General features: G+C 52.6%; 1 protein-coding gene across 8 annotated transcripts in view; it reads left to right on the top strand.

Annotated features, from left to right (window-relative positions):
* Nucleotides 1–21,395, top strand: part of ARHGEF10 (Rho guanine nucleotide exchange factor 10) — an 88,945-nt gene that overhangs the window by 9,290 nt on the left and 58,260 nt on the right. For 4 of the 8 annotated variants that reach the window (XM_089903596.1, XM_089903595.1, XM_022570863.2 and 1 more), the window contains exons 2-7: nt 6,024–6,133; nt 11,965–12,153; nt 12,769–13,047; nt 14,581–14,644; nt 17,317–17,393; nt 19,371–19,427. In XM_089903596.1, coding sequence (XP_089759722.1) covers nt 6,067–6,133; nt 11,965–12,153; nt 12,769–13,047; nt 14,581–14,644; nt 17,317–17,393; nt 19,371–19,427 — 733 coding nt within the window. In that variant the 5' untranslated portion in view covers nt 6,024–6,066. Of the gene's footprint in view, nt 1–5,713; nt 5,821–6,023; nt 6,134–11,964; nt 12,154–12,768; nt 13,048–14,580; nt 14,645–17,316; nt 17,394–19,370; nt 19,428–21,395 lie in introns of those variants that run through there. The other 4 variants (XM_089903597.1, XM_022570867.3, XM_022570864.3 and 1 more) reach the window with 3 other exon arrangements.

Genomic DNA, 21,395 nt, shown 5'->3' with positions numbered 1-21,395 from the left:
ATGGTGATGACCCCCTTGCAAGAGTAACTTTGTCCTGTTTTGTTTTATGAATATAATACCCCCTTTGATGAAAACATTTCTCAAGGACACTGCCAATTAAAGACAGAACTAACTTCGTCCTTGGTAAGTTTTGAAATGAAGCAACTATGCTTTTTGTCTAGGTGGTTTTGAGGTTTTGAGAGAAGGCTCTCAGGCTGGATTGTGTGGCCATGGACAACCGTGTTGGGGGCCTTGGATGTGGGCAGGCTTCAGGAGTCCGTGGGGCGTGAAGCGTTTGTGCTGAGTCTCTGGGTGCTTTGGTCCTCGGGGGGCAGCGGGGCAGCTGTCTTTCTGATGCTTGAGTCTGGCTCGGGGCGCATGCATCCCAGCTGATGTGGACCTGCGACTGGGGGCAGAGCCTGCTGGATTCTGGAGGGACCTGGCACAGAACAGCAGCAGTGCAGGCCAGTCCAGGCCAGGTCAGTCCGGTCCAGGCCAGTCCGGTCCAGGCCAGGTCAGTCCGGTCCAGGCCAGTCTGGTCCAGGCCAGGTCAGTCCGGTCCAGGCCAGTCCAGTCCAGGCCAGTCCGGTCCAGGCCAGGCCAGTCCGGTCCAGGCCAGGCCAGTCCGGTCTGGGCCAGGCCTGGCCTGTAGTCCAGGTGTTTAAGGGATGGAAGAGTGAGGGGCAGAGAAGGTAAGGGAAAGTGGGGACAGGAGCATCGCCCCGCCCCGCCCCCCCTCCCCTCCCCCTTGTCCACCCCTGACCCCCACAAGTGTTCTTCTGAAAGCAGACCCCGTGTCAGGCACAGTTCTGGGTTTTGTTCCTTATTAGGAGGCCCTAATAAATAATTAAATGCGTGTTTTCACCCCATAAAAGTGCAGATTATGGCCTGGGCATCAGCCAAGCTTCCACGTGTTCATTCTTTTGGGCCCGTGTGTCATGGCCTGTGGTGTTTGCAGGGACAGTGTCTGGGGAGGCTCCAGGGCTGTATCCCTCTCCCGAGCCACGTGGACTCCCCAGGGGGTGGGCACACAGAGAGAGACAGAGAGAGAGACACAGAGAGACACACACAGAGATACAGAGAGACAGAGAGAGAGACACACAGAGAGACACACACACAGAGATACAGAGACAGAGACACAGAGAGACACACACACAGAGATACAGAGACACAGAGAGACAGAGACACAGAGAGACACAGAGATACAGAGAGACAGAGACACACAGAGATACAGAAACAGACATAGAGAGATACAGAGAGACAGAGAGAGACAGAGATACAGAGAGAGACACAGAGAGACACACAGAGATACAGAGAGATACACAGATACAGAGAGAGACACAGAGAGACACACACAGAGACACACAGAGATACACACAGAGAGACACACAGATACAGAGAGAGACACAGAGAGACACGCACAGAGTTACAGAGAGAGACACACAGAGAGACACACATACAGAGATACAGAGAGAGACACAGAGAGACAGAGAGAGGACACGGAGAGACAGACACAGAGAGACAGAGAGAGGACATGGAGAGACAGAGACACACACACAGAGATACAGAGAGAAAGGCACACACAGAGATACAGAGAGAGAGACACAGAGAGACAGAGACACACACACACACCACACACACACGCAGAGGTGCCCGGGAGCTGTTCGCAGGGTGAGTTCGGGTCAGGAGTATGCAGGAGGGGGTTGGTTCATAAAGATTTGCAGGCAGGGCAGCAGGGCCGAAGCAGCGCGGGTGTGGGTGGCAGAGCGTGCGCTGCCTGGGGCGGGGGGGGGGGCACGATTCCCAGCCTCCGTCCAGGTGAGCACCCCTCCAGGAGTTCTGAGGGGTTGATCCCCTGGACAGGGGACCATTTGGAAAAGATGGTGAGCAGGTGAACATCTGTGGGTTGGATGCTGTGTAATAGCCATCGCCACACGGAATAAATCACTTCTATTCGCTTTTTTCCTTTCTGAGGGGAGGGGAGGAGGCCCCATGGAAGTGGCCTCAGTCTGACGTGAGCAGAGAAACACGGGACCCAGGACACACTCCCAGCGAGGCCCCATGCTCTGCACTCCTGTGCCCTTTGCGGTCCACATTCGATGAGCACAAAATAGACGTCCCTGACGGCTAAGTTCTGTGCTCGGCTTAGGGAGAAGCTGTGCTTTTCTTTCTTTCCCCTCCCTCTCTCCCCACTCCCTTCCTTCCTTCTTGTTTCTGTGAGCATTATGTCTACTTAAAAATCTTTGAAAATGTTCAGTGAAAAGGGTTGGTGTGTTTGGTTTGCCCTGGAGTTTGTTTGGTTAAACTTAGATGGAGCCTTTCCAACAGGACTCGTACCGTAAGGTCCTGTGAGCTTTTAGTTTTTCCTTCCTGGATCTCCATGTGGAGACAGAACCTTCCTGACGTGAGGTCGCTGGGAAGCTCGTGGTTTTAGGCAACGGCGAACCCAGCGCCAGCGGCCGTGAGCCATGAGGATTCGTGCGTCCCCCGCATACCCGGGCTCTGTCCCCGGGCTCTGTCCCTGGGCTTGAGGTGCACTGGCTCCCGCTGGGCTCTGAGTGGACATCCAGCCCTCGTACGGGACGCTGGGTGCCCCGACCTACCGCGGCGCAGTCTCTGGTGCGTGGACTCAACAGGTCCCAGCTGGGTGGGTCGGGGGCAGGCTCAGCCTGTAGTCTGTCCGCCAACTTTTTGTGACTGGACAGCACGGAGGCCGGGGTGGGAGTTGGGGAACCAACCCCAGTGCTGTCTGCTCCCAGGCCCGTGGCCGCCGGCAGAGATGTCCCTGTCACCTCGGTTCACAGCGAGGAGACCGAGCTCATCCAGCCGGAGGGTTGGAGCCGAGCAGGGTCTCCCCGGACTGGCTACCGAGTCCAGGCTCCCAGCCCCCTGCTTACTCGTCATGCTGCTTCTCAGCGGAAAGGACCTTGTGGAGAGCCCTCTGCCTTCCACACCCGCAGGACCCAGAGCCTCCCCTGCGCAGGGAATACCTGCTGGGAGGGGCGGTGGGTCCCGTCCCTCAGAGCGTCCACACGTCCACGGTGCTCTCCCTGCAGGTCTGCAGAGACGGCCAAGATGCTGGAAACCTCACTGGAGCAAAGACTCAGGCTATTTCCATGAAATTAAAAAAAATCAAGTGACTGGGGCACTTCTGTCGCCGCCCAGGCTCTGAGGCAGAGTCACAGCCGCACTGCAGGGACCATCTCTGTGCCCGTCTCTCCGGGCTGCTGCTTCTACCGCGTGTGTCATCTTTTTGTTGGAAACCACAACCTGAGTGCACAATGAAATCTCTCATTAGGATGCTTAAATTGGAAAATGGCAGTGATAATCCCCACGGCCCTGCAGCCCAGGTTGGCCTTATTTCCTGCTGCTCGTCTGCTGGGGAGGAGCCTTGTGAAAGCGAGACTTGTCCTCCGTCCCGAGGTCGGTTGTGGGCCGATCGGGCTTCATCCCGTCCCTAAAAACACCTGGAGGGCATCCGGGAGACGGCAGGTGCCCAGTTTCGGGGAGCAGGCTTCCTAGGGCTGCTGGGAGGTCCAGGGGCTGAAACTTCAGTGCTGGGTGATGCCTGCGTGGAGTGGAATTCAGATCACGGACACCCAGGCCCCCCAAATCCAGAGGCAGATCCTGTGTGTGTGTGTGTGTGTGTGTGTGTGTGTGTGTGTGTATGTGAGCTTCCAGGAAGGCAGTTTCCCATGGATGCTGATTTGGGAAGAAAACAGTCCCTGAGTGTCGTGGTCTGACTGAAATTAATAGGCAGTCACACACACAGACCGAGGCACCAGGGGCCTGGGTTCCAGTCCCAGCTCTGCCTCTGGAGACAAGAGCCGTGCTCTCTCAGCTTCTCACCCTCGGGTAGGACGACTAGGACGGCTGCGAGGTCCATCTTGGCATCCTGGGAGCGCTCTGAGGGTGAGCGGTGGCTGTTTAATAGGATCAGGCATCACAGTAAGAAAAAGCACAGGCATAGTCATTCTTTGTTTTGTCCCACACGATAGCAATGGGAAACGAGAAGTCAGTTTGACTCTGTTTTGTGCATTTTCAGTAGAAACAAATAGCATTAATGAGATTTGTCCAGCATGGTTTCAGGTGAGTAAATGACGTGATTGAGAAACCCGAATCTATAAGACACGGAAAGCCACATGGCTGGCAGGTCCCGCATGGCTCTGCGTCCCACTTGTTCTGGACAAGCCTGGGCAAAGTGCCAGCAGTGTCTGCGAGGGATGGTGCTGGGGTCACACAGAGGGGTGCATGGGGCGTGCTCTGCTCTGACGCCCAGTTCCCTGGCAACTTGGGCCCTGTTCTCACCGACCCGGCAGGTCCTCGGACTGCTCTGCATTTGGCTGGTTCGTGCTGGGGGAGTGAGGCAGAGCCTCCGTCCTCAGTCAGTGGTGCGGATGTAAAGTAACGTGGGAGCCCTCATCGCCCTGGGAGCGCCGACCAGTTCCTTCTTCCTCGCTTCCTCCCAGGACAGGGATTGCACTGTCTTCCTTCTGCGGACCCATGTCTGTCCTGCCCAGCAGTGCCTGTGGGGTCCTGGCACCGGGTCCAGGGCCGCCCAGTGGCCCCACCTGCTTCCTTCTTGGGCGTCACCTAAGGCTCAGCACCGTGGACACGGTCCGTGTGTCTGTGTCATGTCACTGCTGACCTGGCGCCACATGAAGCCGATGTGAATCCAACGGGATGTTAAAAACGCACTCGGGTATTTTGATTTACTTCTTGGGAGAGGACATGGCAGCGGACATCGCCCCGGTTCTGTGTGCTTCTGAGGCCCCGAATCCTCCTGTCCTCCCTCCTGTTCCTTCCCTGCAGCTCCCTGGGCCTCCGTGTGTGTGTGTGTGTGTGTGTGTGTGCACATGCACTCACCTCTGTGTGCATGTGTGTGCACATGTGTGAGCACGTGTGTGCACTCACCTCTGTGCACGTGTGTGAGCATGTGTGCGTGTGCACACACCTCGGTCACGTGGCCGTGCACGTGCGCATGCGTGTCCCCTTGTTGTGACTTCACAGACCAGGATGTGGCAGGTGTTGGTTGAGGGTTTGTTGACTGAAACGGAAGCAGTCGTTTTACGTTCGCTCTCAGGAGCCGGCATGTCTCCCCGTGGAGAAAGGTTTGGTCGTCTGCTTACTGTTCCAGGTTCTCCAGGACTCGAGTTCCCTGACCCCTGTGGTCTGAATGTGTCTGTCGTAAATGGTTTGGAAACCGCAATGCAGTTTCTCTCCGAGAGGGTGAACTGCCTCGGTTGGCGTCACTGAATGTCGTGTGTCGTCCGTGGGGCTAGGGTGTCACTGAGGGGCTTCCCTGGGCCTCATCTGGGACCCTGAGGACCGGGAAGGTGCTTCTGCAAAGTGCGGCTTCCCGAGTGAGGTTTGCTTTCCTGCAGCCGTTCGGGAAGAATCCAGGCAGGTGTCGGTGGCGTCAACACCCATAACCAGAGACCTCGGTTCACAGGGTGCTGAGGGGCATGGGACCAGCCTTCTCCCGGCCTGGCGGTTCACGCTCATTCTTAGACCAGCGTGCGAGGAAACAGGAAGAGCAGAAAAGAGAAAGGAAACAAAGCAGGATGCAGGCATCCGGCCCGGACCCAAGGGTTTACTGACCCGCTGGCTCGAAAGGGCTTGAGGAAACGGTCAGCCTCCTCCTTCATCCTCAGAAACTAATCCTTCACTCAGAACTGTTAAAGATTTAGTTGAAGGAGGAAGAAAAACCATTGGACTTGTGTGTCCATTTCTCCCCTTAGAACATGTGTGAAATTAAGCAGAGAATCAAGGCATCCTGGGCCGGGAGGGGTCCGGCCATTGAACCCAGCTGCAAAAATCAACGCCTGGCTGCAATTCAAGGTGACGTCAAGACACTGGCAGTCTCCATTTGGCTTTGCCCTGAGTGTTATTTCGAGGCAGTTTGCGGTCCTCACGTCCTTAGATCTTTCGCTGCAGCTATGGATGGAATCTGCGTTTTCCTTCTCTCAGGCTGTCGGTGGGGTGTCCAGAGGCGTCCGGGGCCACCCTCTCCCCGGCCCTGACAGCGTGTTTCATCCTCGCAGGTCCCGGATCCTCCGAGCCCAGGAGCGAGGTGGACGTGGCAGCATGGACCAGCCGGGCCCGCCGGCTCCCGCCCGGGAAGGTAACAGGTTGCAGGCCGGTGGCAGGGCAGGTGAATTGGGGCTGTTTCCCAGGCTCCATGCTCTGGGCATCACTAACCCGTGGCCTCTGGGGTGGGGCCTGGGCTAGGAGCTCCTGGGAGGGAGGAGGGTCTACCCAGGCCCTGGGGGTCCTGGCCGAGCCCCTCCACCCACCCCTGCGGTGCCCACACCAGTGTCTAGGGTCTCCTGTGTTTACTTTCACCCAACCCATCAGAACCCCCTGGAGGTGGTAAGGGGGGTGACGGCCCATTTCAGAGACGAGATTTAGGCCGAACCCTGCGGCCACTGGCCACCTGCCAGCGGAGCTTAAGGCAGCCTCCTTGTCGGCTCCCTCCAGGTCTGCCAGGGGTTCTGGGGCCTGTTTCGGGCCGCAGTTTGATCTGAGTGTGAGTGGCTGGCCTTTGGGGTCTTCCAGGCTAGACCTGACTTTGACTGTTTGAACTGAAAGCGAGACAGACCAACACCGCTCACCACTTTTCATCCCCGTCAAGGAGGTGATGCCCAGACGATGCCGGGCAGCGTGGCCTCTCGGGGACAGGCCTGGGGTCCCCACGGCCCCCTGTGCGCTGGGCCGTCTCCTGGTGCTGGCCGCACGCTCCCGAGTGTGGCCCGGGCAGTGGGCTCCCTCCTACCCCCCGACTGCCCTCCCGCCCCTTCCTTCCTGGCCTTTCACTGAAACCAGCCATCGCTGTCTTCTGTGCCGTTTCGCTGTTTCCGTGGGGCACCAGCACCCTCGGCACCCATGCAGGATAGGGAGCTGCCGGGCTCCGAGGTGTTCAGGGGGTGTCGGCTATTGGGGGCATCAGAATACAAAAGGCAGGCCCAGAAGCACCTGCACCTGGTTTTTAGGACTGTGGGTGACGTGCGCGCTGCTCAGACCTGGTGGCAGGTGCGTTGTCCTTCCAGGACACAGGGTCTGCTTTCCGCAGAGGAGGCCACGCCTGCCTGCCCTGCTCTCGACAAACGCCCAGTGTCCGCCGGTGCCCACCCCCCAGGGGCTCGGCCTCCCAGTCACGCCCCAAGTTCTGCAGAAACGCCCGTCCACCTTCACCCCCAGAGGCACCTCTGCGCTTGGTCCCGGGAGGAGAGGGCCTGGCCCAGCAGCACCACGTCCTGGCGGGCGGGCCTGCAAGCCTGGGACAGGCCTCGGCCCAGGGTGCATGGCCAGACGCCCGGGCACCACGAGGTGGCAGCCAGGCCTGTGCGGGGACTCAGCTGGCAGGAGGCCGCGTCCGAGGTCCAGCCGCAGGGATGAGATGCTTAGGCCTGTCTGCTGAGAGGGCAGCTTACATGTTCTGCCGGCGGGAAAAGCAGAGAAGAGAGAAGACGGTACCTGTGTGGGGTGGAGGCTGATTGCGGTGATTATTTCACAGAGCACAGGTGGATCAAATCATCCAGTCCTGCGCCATAAATACACAGTTTTTATTTGTCACTCATGCCTCAATAAAGACGGAAGAGGACAGGTGCAGAGAGCGAAGCGTCCCTCCGGGGGCTGGAGGGGCGCTGAGGGCCGAGCAGAATTCACCACCCTTTCCCACAAGCGCCCTCCGTCCTCTCCCCGCAGTGGGCCGCTTGCCCCCCCACCCCTTGCTACTCCAGCACCAGGTGCTCCTGGGCCCTGCTCGCCTGCTGTCTTCACGGTCGCAAGCGAGTCTCACCAGCAAAGCCCGTCGCTCCCGGGGCGCAGCCAGTCCTGCCAGGCTGTTCACGGGTGATTCCCCCGACCCTGTCCCCAGTCAGGGTCCCTCTTAGCTGGGAGGTGACTCGCAGCTGGGAGAAGGTGGGACCTTCTACGTGGACCACCTTCTACATGGGCCGCCTGGGAGGTTTCCTCTGGGGAGCCTGGGGAGGTCCCGCCGACGTGGGGTGTTGAGGATGCCGGGAGAGGACCAGCTCCATCTCCCCGGGCTGATGGCTGTTTCCTGGTTGACAGCCCAGGGCTAAGACCACAATTTAAACATGTTAGTACCATGCCTTAAACGTGATTATACTCTGATACAAGATTTTCTGGGTAGTTAACACTTGTGACGATTAGCAATGGGGATAACAGCCTGGCATCGTTTTTGATGATTCAGTGATGCTTTAGGTATAATTTCCCCCATTGTGAAAATGAAACTGTCCTCTTAAAAATTCCCTTGCGGGACTTCTCCGGTGGCGCAGTAGATAAGAATCCACCTGCCAATGCAGGGAACACGAGTTCGAGCCCTGGTCCAGGAAAATCCCACATGCCGTGGAACAACTAAGCCCGTGCACCACAACTACTGAGCCTGCGCTCTAGAGCCCGTAAGCCACAACTACTGAGCCCGCGTGCCGCAGCTACTGAAGCCCGCATGCCTAGAGCCTGTGCTCCGCAACAAGAGAAGCCACCACATGGAGAAGCCCGAGCACCGCAGCAAAGAGTAGACCCTGCTCGCCGCAACTAGAGAAAGTCCGTGTGCAGCAACAAAGACCCAACGCAGCCAAAAATAAATAAAATTAAATCTTAAAAAAAAATAATTCCCTTGAACATGACAGAGGGGCTGGAAATCACTGAGGCCCGTTCTCCCCAGCACCACTGGGACACTTGTGTTTTCATATGTTCTCTGTCTTTCCCCTCATATTTCTTCTCTGCATAATTGCAGCCATTGAATTTACATTTTTAAGATTGTTGAGTATACATTTTTATGTCGTACTTGAAACTTTACAAGTATTTTCCGCGTCACCACATAGCTTTCACAGCTGTCATTCTCAGTGGCTGCATAGTATCCTGTGCACAGTGTCATAACGTGTTCAGGTGAGGTAACGCTATCCATGTCCATCGTTACCTGTCATCAGGCACCTGTGCCTTTTCCAGAAGCTTCCTTGGCGACAAGTCAAATCGTCCGGGTAAAGTGGGATTTGGGAGGAGGTGGGGTGTGGCGGAGAAGCCCGCGGCTTCGAGGGTTTTGCACACAGCTGCTCGGGTTTGAGCGTGGTCCCTGAGGTGCGCGAGCGGATGACCGGGGGTATGTGTGCATCTCTCCAGGCCTCGGTTTCCTTCTCCTTTGGGATAACAGCTGGAGCAGCCCCGCCCTCAGGAGGTAACATCCATAAAGCTCTTAGAGGCGGGGCCTCTGGAGGCTTTCAGAGAGTCAAGTTAGAAGATGCTCCGGGATGTAAACACTGTATTACAAGATGGTCCAGGATGTCTCAGGATGTAGAACTCAACACTTTGATGATGGTAAAGTCACTACCAGCTAAAGCTTTTCTATAATTAATAGCAAAACAAAAGAAAAGTGAGTCATGGTGGGGAAAGGAAGTCAGCAATGTCACCATGTTCCTGCTGCTTTGGGACAGTCCTCACCAGGTGCCCGGTGACAGTGACGAGCTCGGGCAGAAGTGAAGGACAGCGGGTGGCGTGCCAGCGGGTGACAGGGGGCGGCATTGTTCCGCCACCCTGCAGCCCTGGGACCTGGTCCCAGCTGTGACACGCAGAGCCTAGAGGCAGCAGAGGACGGGCTGTGAATAGCCCCTTGTTGGTGGGGCTGTGTGCAGCCTGTTGCTTCTTAAAGCTCTCCTTCATAACAGTAAGAGGAATTAAGAAACAAATAGCCTTCATTTGAAATAAAGAGAAGCATATCTCGGGTTAAGCTTGCATATTATAATCAGCTATGGTCTTACAAGCCCCAGGAACAACATGCCTAGCTCCGATCTCTGAATTTACAAATACTCTTTTATTTTTTTCCCTTAATGTGTTAATTTGTGGCACATCTTTAAAAGGTGTTAATGGGTTTTCAGCTGTCCTGGAGGGTTGTCTGCTCACAGAGGAGGGATGACCCCTGCGGCCAGTGCTCTCCCACTGGGAGTGCCAGGGACCCCAGGCAGCCCATCCTGATTACCGGGGTTCCTGGTCAGTTGTGTGGACTGTGGCCTTTGGTCCTAACTTCTGCCAGGAGTTGCGGGCTGCTGGGCTGGGCTGGGACTGATGGATTCCCTCCCCCACCCCACCCCGCTTTCCCTACAGGTGCCGCCTCTTTCTTTCCTTCTTTTTTTTGCTAAATCATTAGGTACTCAGTTTATTCACTGAAGTAAACCGGCGAACACATATTAGAGCAAAAAATCTCTGAAACAGGGCTTCCCTGGTGGTGCAGTGGTTGAGAGTCCGCCTGCCGATGCAGGGGATGCGGGTTCGTGCCCTGGTCCGGGAAGATCCCACATGCCACGGAGCGGCTGGGCCCGTAAGCCATGGCCGCTGAGCCTGCGCGTCCGGAGCCTGTGCTCCGCAATGGGAGAGGCCACAACAGTGAGAGGCCCGTGTACCTCAAAAAAAAAAAAATAATAAAATAAAAAAAAATCTCTGAAACAGAAAAATAAAATTTTCCAGAACGTTTTCTAAATACAGTTGTCATCATTTCCTTAAATTCATGTTTGCCAAATACATGTGACAGGGAAATAATACCAATTAAATACCCTGACAAAAGTGATGGGGAAAAAGTAGCTTATGTTTTGACTTAGTAACAACAGATCATGCCGGGCAGTGTTGAGATTCTTGAGAGCACGGACTCCGAACTACATGCTGGGGTTTTCTCTTGTCAAACTTCTTGTTTGAGATTATATCGTACAACTGCCAGACTTTGAGAATTAGATAAAATATACCTACAAGTGAATTTATGAAAATTGTTAGAAAAAAGCTTTACAATATCTCGCACTAAATAGGCTCTAAAATATCTGGGAGGGGACAGAACAAAACGTGAGCCGTGGGACCTGAGACACAGGCTCTCCCGTGACCACCTTCACCCATTTCTTTTTAGAACAAAATATTTGTAAGTGTAATTTATTTAGTGTTTATGTACATAATGTACAGAAAACTCAGATAGACACAGAGGATTTTAATGCCATTTCACATTTTAATTCCAGCATATGCATTTTTTTTTCCTGAAAAGGATTTTTAAAGAAAGTCACCCCCTAGTGATTTGAGATTATGGCAGGAACAATGTTCTGATCCTTTAAATTCAACTGACTTTTTTTTTTTTCTTTTAAAAGTCTGCATGAGGGATCTTATTGCTTGTTATGTAAAAACTCTTATATCAGCAAACCCTTGCATCCCCTCTCACTTTCCCCCAAAGAAAGCAGTGTTGGAAAGAATTCTCATGACGAGGGTGACACAGGTAGCTCACAGCTGTGGATTTTAACCGTGAGGACGGTACGCAGCCCGCCGGGATGAACAGAAGGGATGAAATCATTATACTGATTGTGTAGGAACTGCTGAGTTACACGTTGCTCCTCGCCTGGTGGTTTATTTAATGTTATTCCAAGTTGATTTTTACGAATGGGGTTCTCAGTCCAGGTGTAAAGTGTGGGAAGTGCTTTTTCTCTTCCTTTCTGTCTCTCCTTTTTTCTTTCCAGACTGTGAGTTGTGGGTCCTTTTGAGAGGAAAGCCAGATCGCTGCCCCAAAGCCTGATGGCACGAACTCTCCCCAGTAGAAAGGCAGTGGGTCAGGGCTTCCCTGGTGGCGCAGTGGTTGAGAGTCCGCCTGCCGATGCAGGGGACGCGGGTTCGTGCCCCGGTCCGGGAAGATCCCACATGCCGTGGAGCGGCTGGGCCTGTGAGCCATGGCCGCTGGGCCTGCGCATCCGGAGCTTGTGCTCCGCAACGGGAGAGGCCGCAACAGTGAGAGGCCCGCGTACCGCAAAAAAAAAAAAAAAAGTCAGTGGGCCAGCCCGGCGGGGGATGCGGGGAGGGCGTGTCCTGGCGCCGCCAGCACCTCCAGGTGCCCATCTGGGTGCTCATCGCTGGCTGACTTTGGCTGTGGTGTGTTTAGGAGCGTGGAAGCCGTTTTCCCGGTAACGCTAACACTGTGGTTTACGTTACCTTAAACTTCAGAGAATGAAGTCAAGTACGACACTAACAACAATGAGGAAGAGGAGGGGGAACAGCTGGATCTCGACGGCGTAGATGAAGCTCCAGAAGCAGACAGACGGGCTCCGGGTGCCCCCGAGGCCAGGGACACGGGAGCAGACAGCCCCGCCTCCAACACCACCATCCCCGCCACCAACACCGCAGCCGGATCAGGTGCGTCCTCGGGCCTCCCAGGGACCAGCCGGCCCACCTGTGGGTTGGAACGTCCTGGGGAAGGTGGGGTCCGGGAGCCCGAGATGTGTGATGTTTCTGTGATACGATGTGAACTGAAATGACTTAACTCAAGTTTGGCCGAGATTCTCTTATTTGTTTTCTATTTTCCGTGATTTTCAGTCTTGTCTACCTACCTTTCTATTTATATTTTGGAGGAAACAGGTATTGTTATTTTCTAATAAAAATGGCCTCACCAGTTTGTCACTGTGTTGCATAAAACATTTTTTCAAAATAATGCCATTTGAGATGAAATGTAGACGTTTAATTTATATTTTAAAATTTGGGGGTGGAGTTGGTGACTTTTATTCACTCACCGATGGTCTGGTTGGGACCGTCACCACCTCTCCACGTGGTTAGTGACCCCTCCACTTCTGGCAGCTTGTCACCCATTCGCCTCATTGGAGGAGCCTCCCTGGGCTCAGCCAGGCTGCGTGCTCCTCCTCCAAGGTTGCGCTGACCCCACCGATGCCCCGAAGGACAGTGCTTCCAGGCCTGGGGCGTGTCGGCCGTGCCCTTGACGGCCGGGTGTCTGCCACGGTCTCCTCTCACCCTCAGGACATGAAAATGGCACGGGAGCGGACACAGACGCCCTGGCGGAACCACTGAGACCCGGGGTCCCGACGAGAGTCAACCCCTACTCCGTCATCGACATCACACCCCTCCATGAGGACCAGCCGCCGCCTCCAGACCCGGAGGCCGAGGGGGAGGGCGGGGGCCTGCATGTGCCCAGCGGGTACTCGGTACCTGTGCCCTGCGGCTACGCCGTGCCCTCCGGCCTGCCCCTGCTGCTGCCTGCCTACTCCAGCCCTGCCCTCACCCCCGCGGGCCCCGCAGGTAGCGCTGCCACACCTGTGCCTCACCTCGCGGGCAGGGGGCTTGGGGGGGAGGGCAGAAGGTGCTCTCCGTCTCTCAGGGCAGACTGCACACCTGGGGCATGTGTGTGCGTGTGCATGCGTGTGTAGCAGGCACACTGAGGACCCGGGAGAGGGGCAGGAGTCGGGAGAATCAGGAGGTTCCTCAGGAAGCCGGGCAGGTGCAGGGAGCCTGTGCCCGTACCTGTGATATTGGCTGTCGGGGGCCGGGGTGCTGAGGGGGCCCAGCTCCGTGACTGGGGTTTTGGTTCAGTGAGTCACGGCTTTCACCTCCACTTAGCGGGAAGAAGCAGGCGTGTAGCTCCGAGGACGTGGTTTAGGCAGCCGCCTCCCGTTGTCTTCGCAGATGCCCCTTGGCTGCATTGCTTCAGCATCACCTGTTTCTGCAGGGCTTCAGTTTTTAGGTTTGAAGGGAGAGTGAGTGTCTCCCCGAAAGTCACATGTTGAAACCTAACCCCCAAGGCGACGGTGTCAGGAGTGATGAGGTCATGAGGATGGACCCCCACGCATAGGTTCAGGGCCCTGATAAAGGACCCCAGAGAGCCCCCAGCCCTTCCTCCAAGTGAGGACACAGAGAGAAGATGGTCTATGAACCAGGAAGGGACCTCAGCAGACACTGCACCTGCCAGCGCCTTGACCTTGCACGTCCAGCCTCCAGGCTAGTGTCCATAAGCCGCGCAGACTGCAGTGCTTTGTGGGAGCAGCCAGGGCCCGAGTGTGCAGCTCACCGTTGTCCCGGCCGAAGCCCGTGGGCGGTTGCCACTCCCTCCTCACCTCCCACCCCCCGCACGTCCAGGTCAGGAGGGCAGCTGAAGACACGAACCATCCCTCCTCTGGAGAAGTGCCGTCGGTTCTGTTCAGAATGAGCCCAGTAAAGGCATCTCGGCTGAGTTTTCCCTTCTCTCACCTGCTCTGCTTCCATGTTCTGTGCTGGGACACACCGTGAGGACTGTCCCAGGTGTGGACGTCCTGATGGGCAGGAGTAGCCCCGAGGACATTGGCGTCACAGAAGCATGATCAGGACATATCTGTGTGAAATTTCAGTCAGAGGGTTCTTTCCTTCCCAGTTAAGACAGTTGAGGAAAACAGGGAGTTTGGTTGTCAGATATCACCAACTTCAGTACTTCTTCCTTGAGAATCTTTTGAGCTTGTCATGTAGACACATTTTCAAGTAAATCACAATTGCAAATTCCCATGAGAACTTAAGAAACAGGAGATAATTAGGGTGTTGCTCTAGCTTGGTTTCTTTGGGCACCGTTTTATTTCAGGTTGTTTCATAAGACCTTTGGGTGTCACTCTTCATTATAATCCTATTTTGAATACGTTTGATCTAAAAACTGAAAATCTTAAATCTATCAGTTGATCATCTTTACAATAAGGTAAACCTCTCGTTGATAAGAAAGGAAAATATGAAACCATTTTGAGGATAAAAAGCAACTTCCTCGACATTTCTTTCAGGCGTAAAACAGTGTGAACTTTTTCTCTTTCCTGGCAGAGACACAGGAAGGAGCAGAAGACAGCCAGTTGAATTCCTTGAGTTCTGAGGATCCAACAAACAGGTATCTTTACTAATTTTCCACGGATGTTCTGAGTCCCTGACCTTCTCCTGAAATGTCGTGCGCAGTGATTCCGAGGCTCTTACTGCCCAGGCCCCTCCCCCGCCCCGTGGTCTTTCTGTCCTCCGTACCCTCTGCCCTCTAGCCCAGGGACCCCAGATCGGGTCTTCGTAAACACCAGGACTCTTTAAGACGTTAACATTATGCTTTGCAGAAAAAGAGAAAACTGCGGGTCCACAGCCACAGAGAGCTGGATGACGCACCACTCCCGTCTCCCTGCCAGAGACGTTCAGAGTACTTAACCTTGTAAAGGTTCTCAGAATCCCGAGGGGGAGAAAGGATCTTTAACTTTGTCTAACCCAGCTTTCATCTAAAATTCTTGAAACTGACTTGATTATAAGCCTTTCTTTCATGCCACTTGCCTTCACAAATGCTGTTGCATCTGCTCGAAATTCCCAGGAAAATCCCCTCCCCTAGGCAAACTCTTACTCACCCTTCAAAACCCAGCTTAAATGTCTCGTTTCATGAAACTGTCCTCCTCTGTGCTTCCAGAGCTCTGTGCACACACCTCCATTCTAACTGATGGCTTTGTGCTCTCACTGTTATTTCTGTGTCCCTTTCTGCTACTAGATTGAATTCTTCAAAGACAAAGACCAGGTTTTACCAAGTCTTAGAGCACCTACCACCTAGCATGGGAACATGCTTGGTGCATGGTAGGTGTGCTTATTTTTTTGTTTTTAAACGGCTCTATGGAGTTATAATTCCCATACCATAGTACATTTCACTTATTTAAAGCGGACCATTCTGGTTTTTGGTATATTGCATTATTCATTTTAAAATTGTGACAAATATATATACCATAAAATTTGCCATTTTAACCATTTTAAAGTTTAAAATCTGGTGGCATTAAATACATTTACATTGTTGTGCAACCATCACCACTATCTACGTTTGAAACTTTTTCATCATCTCGAACAGAAACCCTACCCACAATCCCCCCTCTTCCCAGCTCCTGTAACCTTTATTCTGCATTCCGTCTCTATGAATTTGCCTACTCTAGGTAACTCATATAATTGGAATTGTACAGTATTTGTCCTTTTGTGTCTGGTTCATTTCACTCAGCATCATGTTTTCCAGGTTCATCCGTATTGCAGTGTATGTTGGAATTTCCTTCCTGTTTAAGGCTCAGTAATATTCCATTGTGTGTATATACCACATTTTGTTTATCTACCCATCTACTGATGGACACTTGGTCATTTCCACCTTTTGGCTACTGTAAATAACGCTGCTGTGAACGTTGGCATACAGGTATCTGTTCAGGTCCCTGCTCTCAATTCCTTTGGGTACATACCTAGGAGTGGAATTGCTGGATCACACAGTAATCCTATGTTTAATTTTCTGAGGAGCAGCCAAACTTTTTTCCGTCACAGCTGCACCATTTTACACTCCCACCAGCTGTGTGAGGGCTCCAATTTTTCCAAGCTTACTAAACGTATTTCCTGCTTTTTAAAATCATCGCCATCCTGGTGAGTGTGAAGTGGTACCTCGTGGTGGTTTTGATTTGTGTTTCCTTGATGACTAATGATGTTGAGCATCTTTTCACGTGCTTATTGGCCATTTGCATGTCTTCTTTGGAGAAATGTTATTCAAGTCCTTTTGCCCATTTTTGAATTGGGTTTGTTGTTGTTGGATTGTAGGTTTTTTGGTTTTTTTTTTCTGCGGTACGTGGGCCTCTCACTGTTGTGGCCTCTCCCGTTGCGGAGCACAGGCTCTGGACGCGCAGGCCCAGCGGCCATGGCTCATGGGCCCAGCCGCTCCGCGGCATGCGGGATCTTCCCTGACTGGGGCACGAACCCGGGTCCCCTGCATCGGCAGGCGGACTCTCAACCACTGCGCCACCAGGGAAGCCCTTGTTGTAGGTATTTTTTTATATAGTCTCAATATTAAACCCCTATCAGATAAGTGATTCATGAATTTTCTCCCTTTCTGTGGGTTGTCTTTTCATTCTCTTGGTAGTGTCCTTTGAGGCACAAAAGTTTTTAATTTTGTTGAAGCCCAGTTTATCTATTTTTTCATATTATTTCCTGTGTTTTTGGTGTCCTGTCCAATAAATCATTGGCAAGACCAATGTCCTGAAGCTTTTTCATCCTTTACTTCTGAGAGTTTTATAATTGTAGCTGTTAAGCCTGGTGGGGGGTGTGTTCTGTAGAGGTCTGGTGGGTCCAGTTGGTCGGTAGTGCTGTTTACATCCTCTGTTTCCTTATTGATCTCCTGCCTGGTTTTTCTATCCAATATTGAAAGTGCTGTACTGAAGTCTGCCCTGTTGCTGGAACTGAGAGGCCCAAGTCTCACTTGGGTGTGTCCGTACAACCCAGCATCGTTTGGGGCACATAGTGGACCCTCTGCAAGATCTGAGAAACAGGAGGACGAGTCAGGCCTCTTGGGACAGGGACTGCATTTCTTCATGTCTTGTTGCACTGGATGCTGTGCTAGACATGTGGTGTGTGTGTGGTAGGCATTCAAATGCACTTATTTATACATGGTTGTGGAGGAAATCTTGAACCTGGTGTATCCTGTAATGCTACCTGGGAAAGTGCCCAATTTGCACGCACAGTGACTTTTTAATCACTGGAGGGATTCTCAACATCCTGATGTTCTGGTGTGTTTTCTTTAAGTGAAGGTCCAGTCCATAAGGAGGACAGTGCCCTCGCCCGGTGGGTTGCAGATCCGGCCAATACAGCCTGGATGGAAAGTGAGTACCACGGCCGCCGGGAGCCTGGAGGGCCACCCCTGAGCCCCCTGGGGACAGTGTGTATTTGTCAGCCTCAGCCAGTTATTCTCCTGTCCTGTGTCCATTCACCTGAAGTACTGACCAGAGCTGACTGTGTAGATGCTTCCCCAGGGCCCCGTGAAGCTGTCACTTTGTCTCCCATCAGATCATCTCTGCTGTCTGCATCCCAGCATCTCCCTCTTCCTGATTGATTCTTTCTAGTACAGGTCTTGGTTTTTGTCATAAAAGTTAGAGATTTGGGGACTGAGGCCTTAACAAGGCATTGTTTCTTGTGATCCCCAATGAGATGATTTCTCATGGTGCCATTTTAAAGAGGGAGTGCTGGATGCTTAAGCCAGGCCACTGACCAGATGGTACAGCAGACCTTCCGTTCCACGTGTGGTGTAGAAAGCAGAGCTAATTTTGTCCTTTATTATTTTTTTTAAAGTGAGACTTTTCTAATTATCCCTTTTACTGTCCACTGGCTCACTGATTTCTGTGTAGTCATCTTATATGATTGACTTACAGGGTAGAACCATCTTAATCTCCTAATCACTAAATCCTCCCCTGGAATGTTCCATTCTGGTTTTAATTATGACATTGCGAAAACAAACAACTCAGCATAAGTAGATGCTTCTACTAGGGGCTGTCGCCTCTGGATCATTACGGGATTCAGTTGTCACCTCAGTATCCTCAAGCAGTTTTATTTCCCAAGTAAAATCTGACGTTCTCCCATGACTCGTTTTTTTTTTTTTGGCGGTACGCGGGCCTCTCACTGTTGCGGCCTCTCCCGTTGCGGAGCACAGGCTCCGGACGCACAGGCTCAGCGGCCACGGCTCACGGACCCAGCCGCTCCGCGGTACGTGGGAGCTTCCCGGACCGGGACACGAACCCGCGTCCCCTGCATCGGCAGGCGGACTCTCAACCCCTGCGCCACCAGGGAAGCCCCATGACTCGCTTTTATTAGCAGAACAGCTGTATTTGAAAGTAAGGTCTGTGCATCGGCAGCCCCCGCACTGTCTAACGGGGCTGCAAATACCGTGGTCACAGTCGAGAAACATTATTCCGGGACAGCAAGCCTCTCTGACGTGGGAGCTTGAGCGCAGCACGAGAAGAAGCTGGGTCCTGGGAATGTGGGGAGGGGACGGTGGCCGCACGTCAGAGGAGGGCGAGGCTGTATTTATGTCATTTTGGCTTGCGTTGGTTAGTAACCAGTCACCTTCGTGGGTTCCAGGATGGAGGACCCTATAGTTTGGTTGGCTTCCCTGTAGAGCATGGAGCTCTTACGAATATGTGCATGAACTTCAAACCCCATTGCTCTCCTGTAGGACCACTGACACGCACACGGAGTATCTGCCCGTGGAGGATCCCTCCTTTTTTTTTTTTTTAAAGAAAACACCTTACAGTTTCCTAGGATGCTAACGTTTCACGTAATGCAGTTTGAGAGGTTTTGTCCTCAAAGCTCAGCATTTTTATACGCGCGTGTGGCCACGTTTCAACTGCAGGGGTGAAAAATGAGATGAAGCCATCGGTTGATTTTGAAGCTTCCTACCCGACAGCAGCAGTGAAGCTGTCCCTTTGTTTCTGAGACTGCACGCCACCTTTGTAATTTTTGTGTATCAGAACACATCAACTGCAAAAGGTTAAAAATGTTTATAAAGAGCCGTGTAGAGACGTGTAATTGAATGCAAAATAATGGAATAAATTGGCTTGGAGACCGTAAAACTCCTGTTGGATACATTTCACAACCACGTCATTTAGACGTGTCCTTCCATCCCAAGGAAGTGTTCTGCCCTAAAAACAGTGCTCACGCTTTGGTAAGGCCCCACGAGTCATCCTTATCGTAACATTAACTTCTCGAGTAGCCGTAGCATCACAGGAGTCTGTAGCTCCGTGAAGTGCAGGACGCTCTCCCTGGGTCGGGGCCGGTTTTTAAAGTTCCCCTTCCTTTTCTTCCAGATCCGGAAGAAGCCATTTATGATGACGTGCCAAGAGAAAATTCAGACTCTGAGCCAGGTTTGATTTTTGTCTGGGGTGGAGTTTTATGAGATGCAGTTTACCGTCATTCCCTCTGGATGTAGGCGGGCAGGCAGAAACCTTAGGTGCACAGCTCTGTGTGTCTGTAATCACGTTTTGTAAGCTTACGGTGTCTCACCGATGTTGTGCGCTACAATTTTGTGTGTGCACGTGTTTATATCCCAGCCCTCAAGGTAGGGTAATTTTCTCAGTTACCCTGAAAAGAAACAGGAGGAGTTAAAGATGGGAAAAATATGAATGGAAAGGGAAGAAACATGGAGGCTTGAAGGGCCAGCATGTCTCTAATAAATGATATACAGGAAGTCATGGAGGAAGGAATTACTAAGAATTTTCCAGAATTACAGATGTAAGTTCCCGGGTTGTAGAAATACGAATTCAAAGCAGGTTGAGCATGAATCCGCCACGAGGCGTGTACAATTCCAACTGCCGAGCACAGCCCACTGTGCATATCTTAACAGCAGCAGGAGCGAGGGCGCAGTCACCCGGGAGGAACTGCAACTTCTCGACAGGCTGGGACACAGCAGGATAATGTTCCCCAAGTGCTGAAGAAAGCTCGGTTCCAGCCCGCATCTTCACATCCAGCCCAAGTCTTGTCCTTGAACAAGAGAGAAATGGGCGACCTCAGACGCAGGTTGGAGAGCTTCACCGCTTGTAGACCCTCGAGGAATAGTTCAAGGAAAAGGGTACTGAACCCCATAGAAGGCAGGAAAGAGTAGTGAGCAAGTGAACTGACCCCCTCTCATCCCCCTGAGGGTGTTAGCACAAACTTAGAGCCCCCTTTGCCCGAAAGGCGTGATGCAGAACACCCCAAATGAAATGTCAGGAAACCACGTCTGGCAGCATCTCAGCAAACAAGCCAAAGCCCATCCTAACCCTGGAGCTTTGTCTCCAGAGTTCAGGTATCTTTCAACATTGGCTGGTTCTTTAGATGTCATTTCCCACAGAACCAGGCGAATAACACAAACCACACGCTCATCCTGATACACGCTTAGAAGGTACTTGGTACCATGCCTTCCAGTGTTAAAAACTCCTGATAGGAGGGAACTTTCCCAGCCTAATAGAAGACGTGTTCTTAAAACTGACAGCAAACTTCCTAATTAAAAGCGTGCATTCATTTATTCATCCCACAAATGCTTTGGACGCTGTCAGGTCCCCAGCACCGTTAGGGCCTCAGCTAACGGAGGCCTCCTCCCGAGATTCCTACATGACAGGAGACCCGTGCTTACCTTCGGCCCCCTTTCTACATAAACCAGCCAGGTCCTTAGAATAAGTGTGCTCCGGGGTAGTTATTTAAGTACCTGCTGCAAATAACGTGGAGACTAAAGGCAGGTTGCTGTAAAACCAAGTTTGAAATGCATTTTTGAGTAATTGATCCTCCCTGGTAGACCTTTCCCAGCGCAGATGGGCTGATCTGGGGTCTCAAAAACCAAACGGCAACAAAAGGTGGGCTGGCGGTGCCCCTGCCGAAGGTGACAAATGTTCTGTTAGACCGGTGTGTCCCCTCTGCAGGCAGTGCCTTTGGCCTTGTATCTGGCGGTGTAAACAGATGTGCTCTTCACTAATTCTAAGATGACTGATGTGATGAAGATATTTAAATACAGTAACAGGTTATAGGTACTGTGGGCTAGTTTTAGCACAAAAGCAAAAATTATAGTTGTTTGCAGTAAGCTTCACTTGCATTCATATTTGAATATCTCTGTCATCCATCTGTTTGTGATCTGTTAATCTGTCTGTATGTCTAATCTGTTTCTATTCCATACATTTATCTAAAGAAAAACTTTCCTTTGTCAGAAGTTCTCTATGGGCAAGACATCATTTGGTATAATTGTGGTGGCTTCTCATAGACCAGTGGTCCTCAGGACGTGGATGGGGCTGGGGGGTTATCAGAGCTTTGTCACCCCACGCCCATCAGTCTAGCGCCTTTCCGGGGGCGGCCACACCTGAGGT

The sequence above is a fragment of the Delphinapterus leucas genome, chromosome 21, assembly GCF_059928025.1.
Source record: "Delphinapterus leucas isolate spDelLeu-1000000601 "Yukka" chromosome 21, BTC_Dleu_Yukka2, whole genome shotgun sequence".
Lineage (NCBI taxonomy): Eukaryota > Metazoa > Chordata > Mammalia > Artiodactyla > Monodontidae > Delphinapterus > Delphinapterus leucas.
The sequence above is the reverse complement of the archived record's forward strand: the minus strand, read 5'-3'. Positions and strand labels throughout refer to the sequence as shown.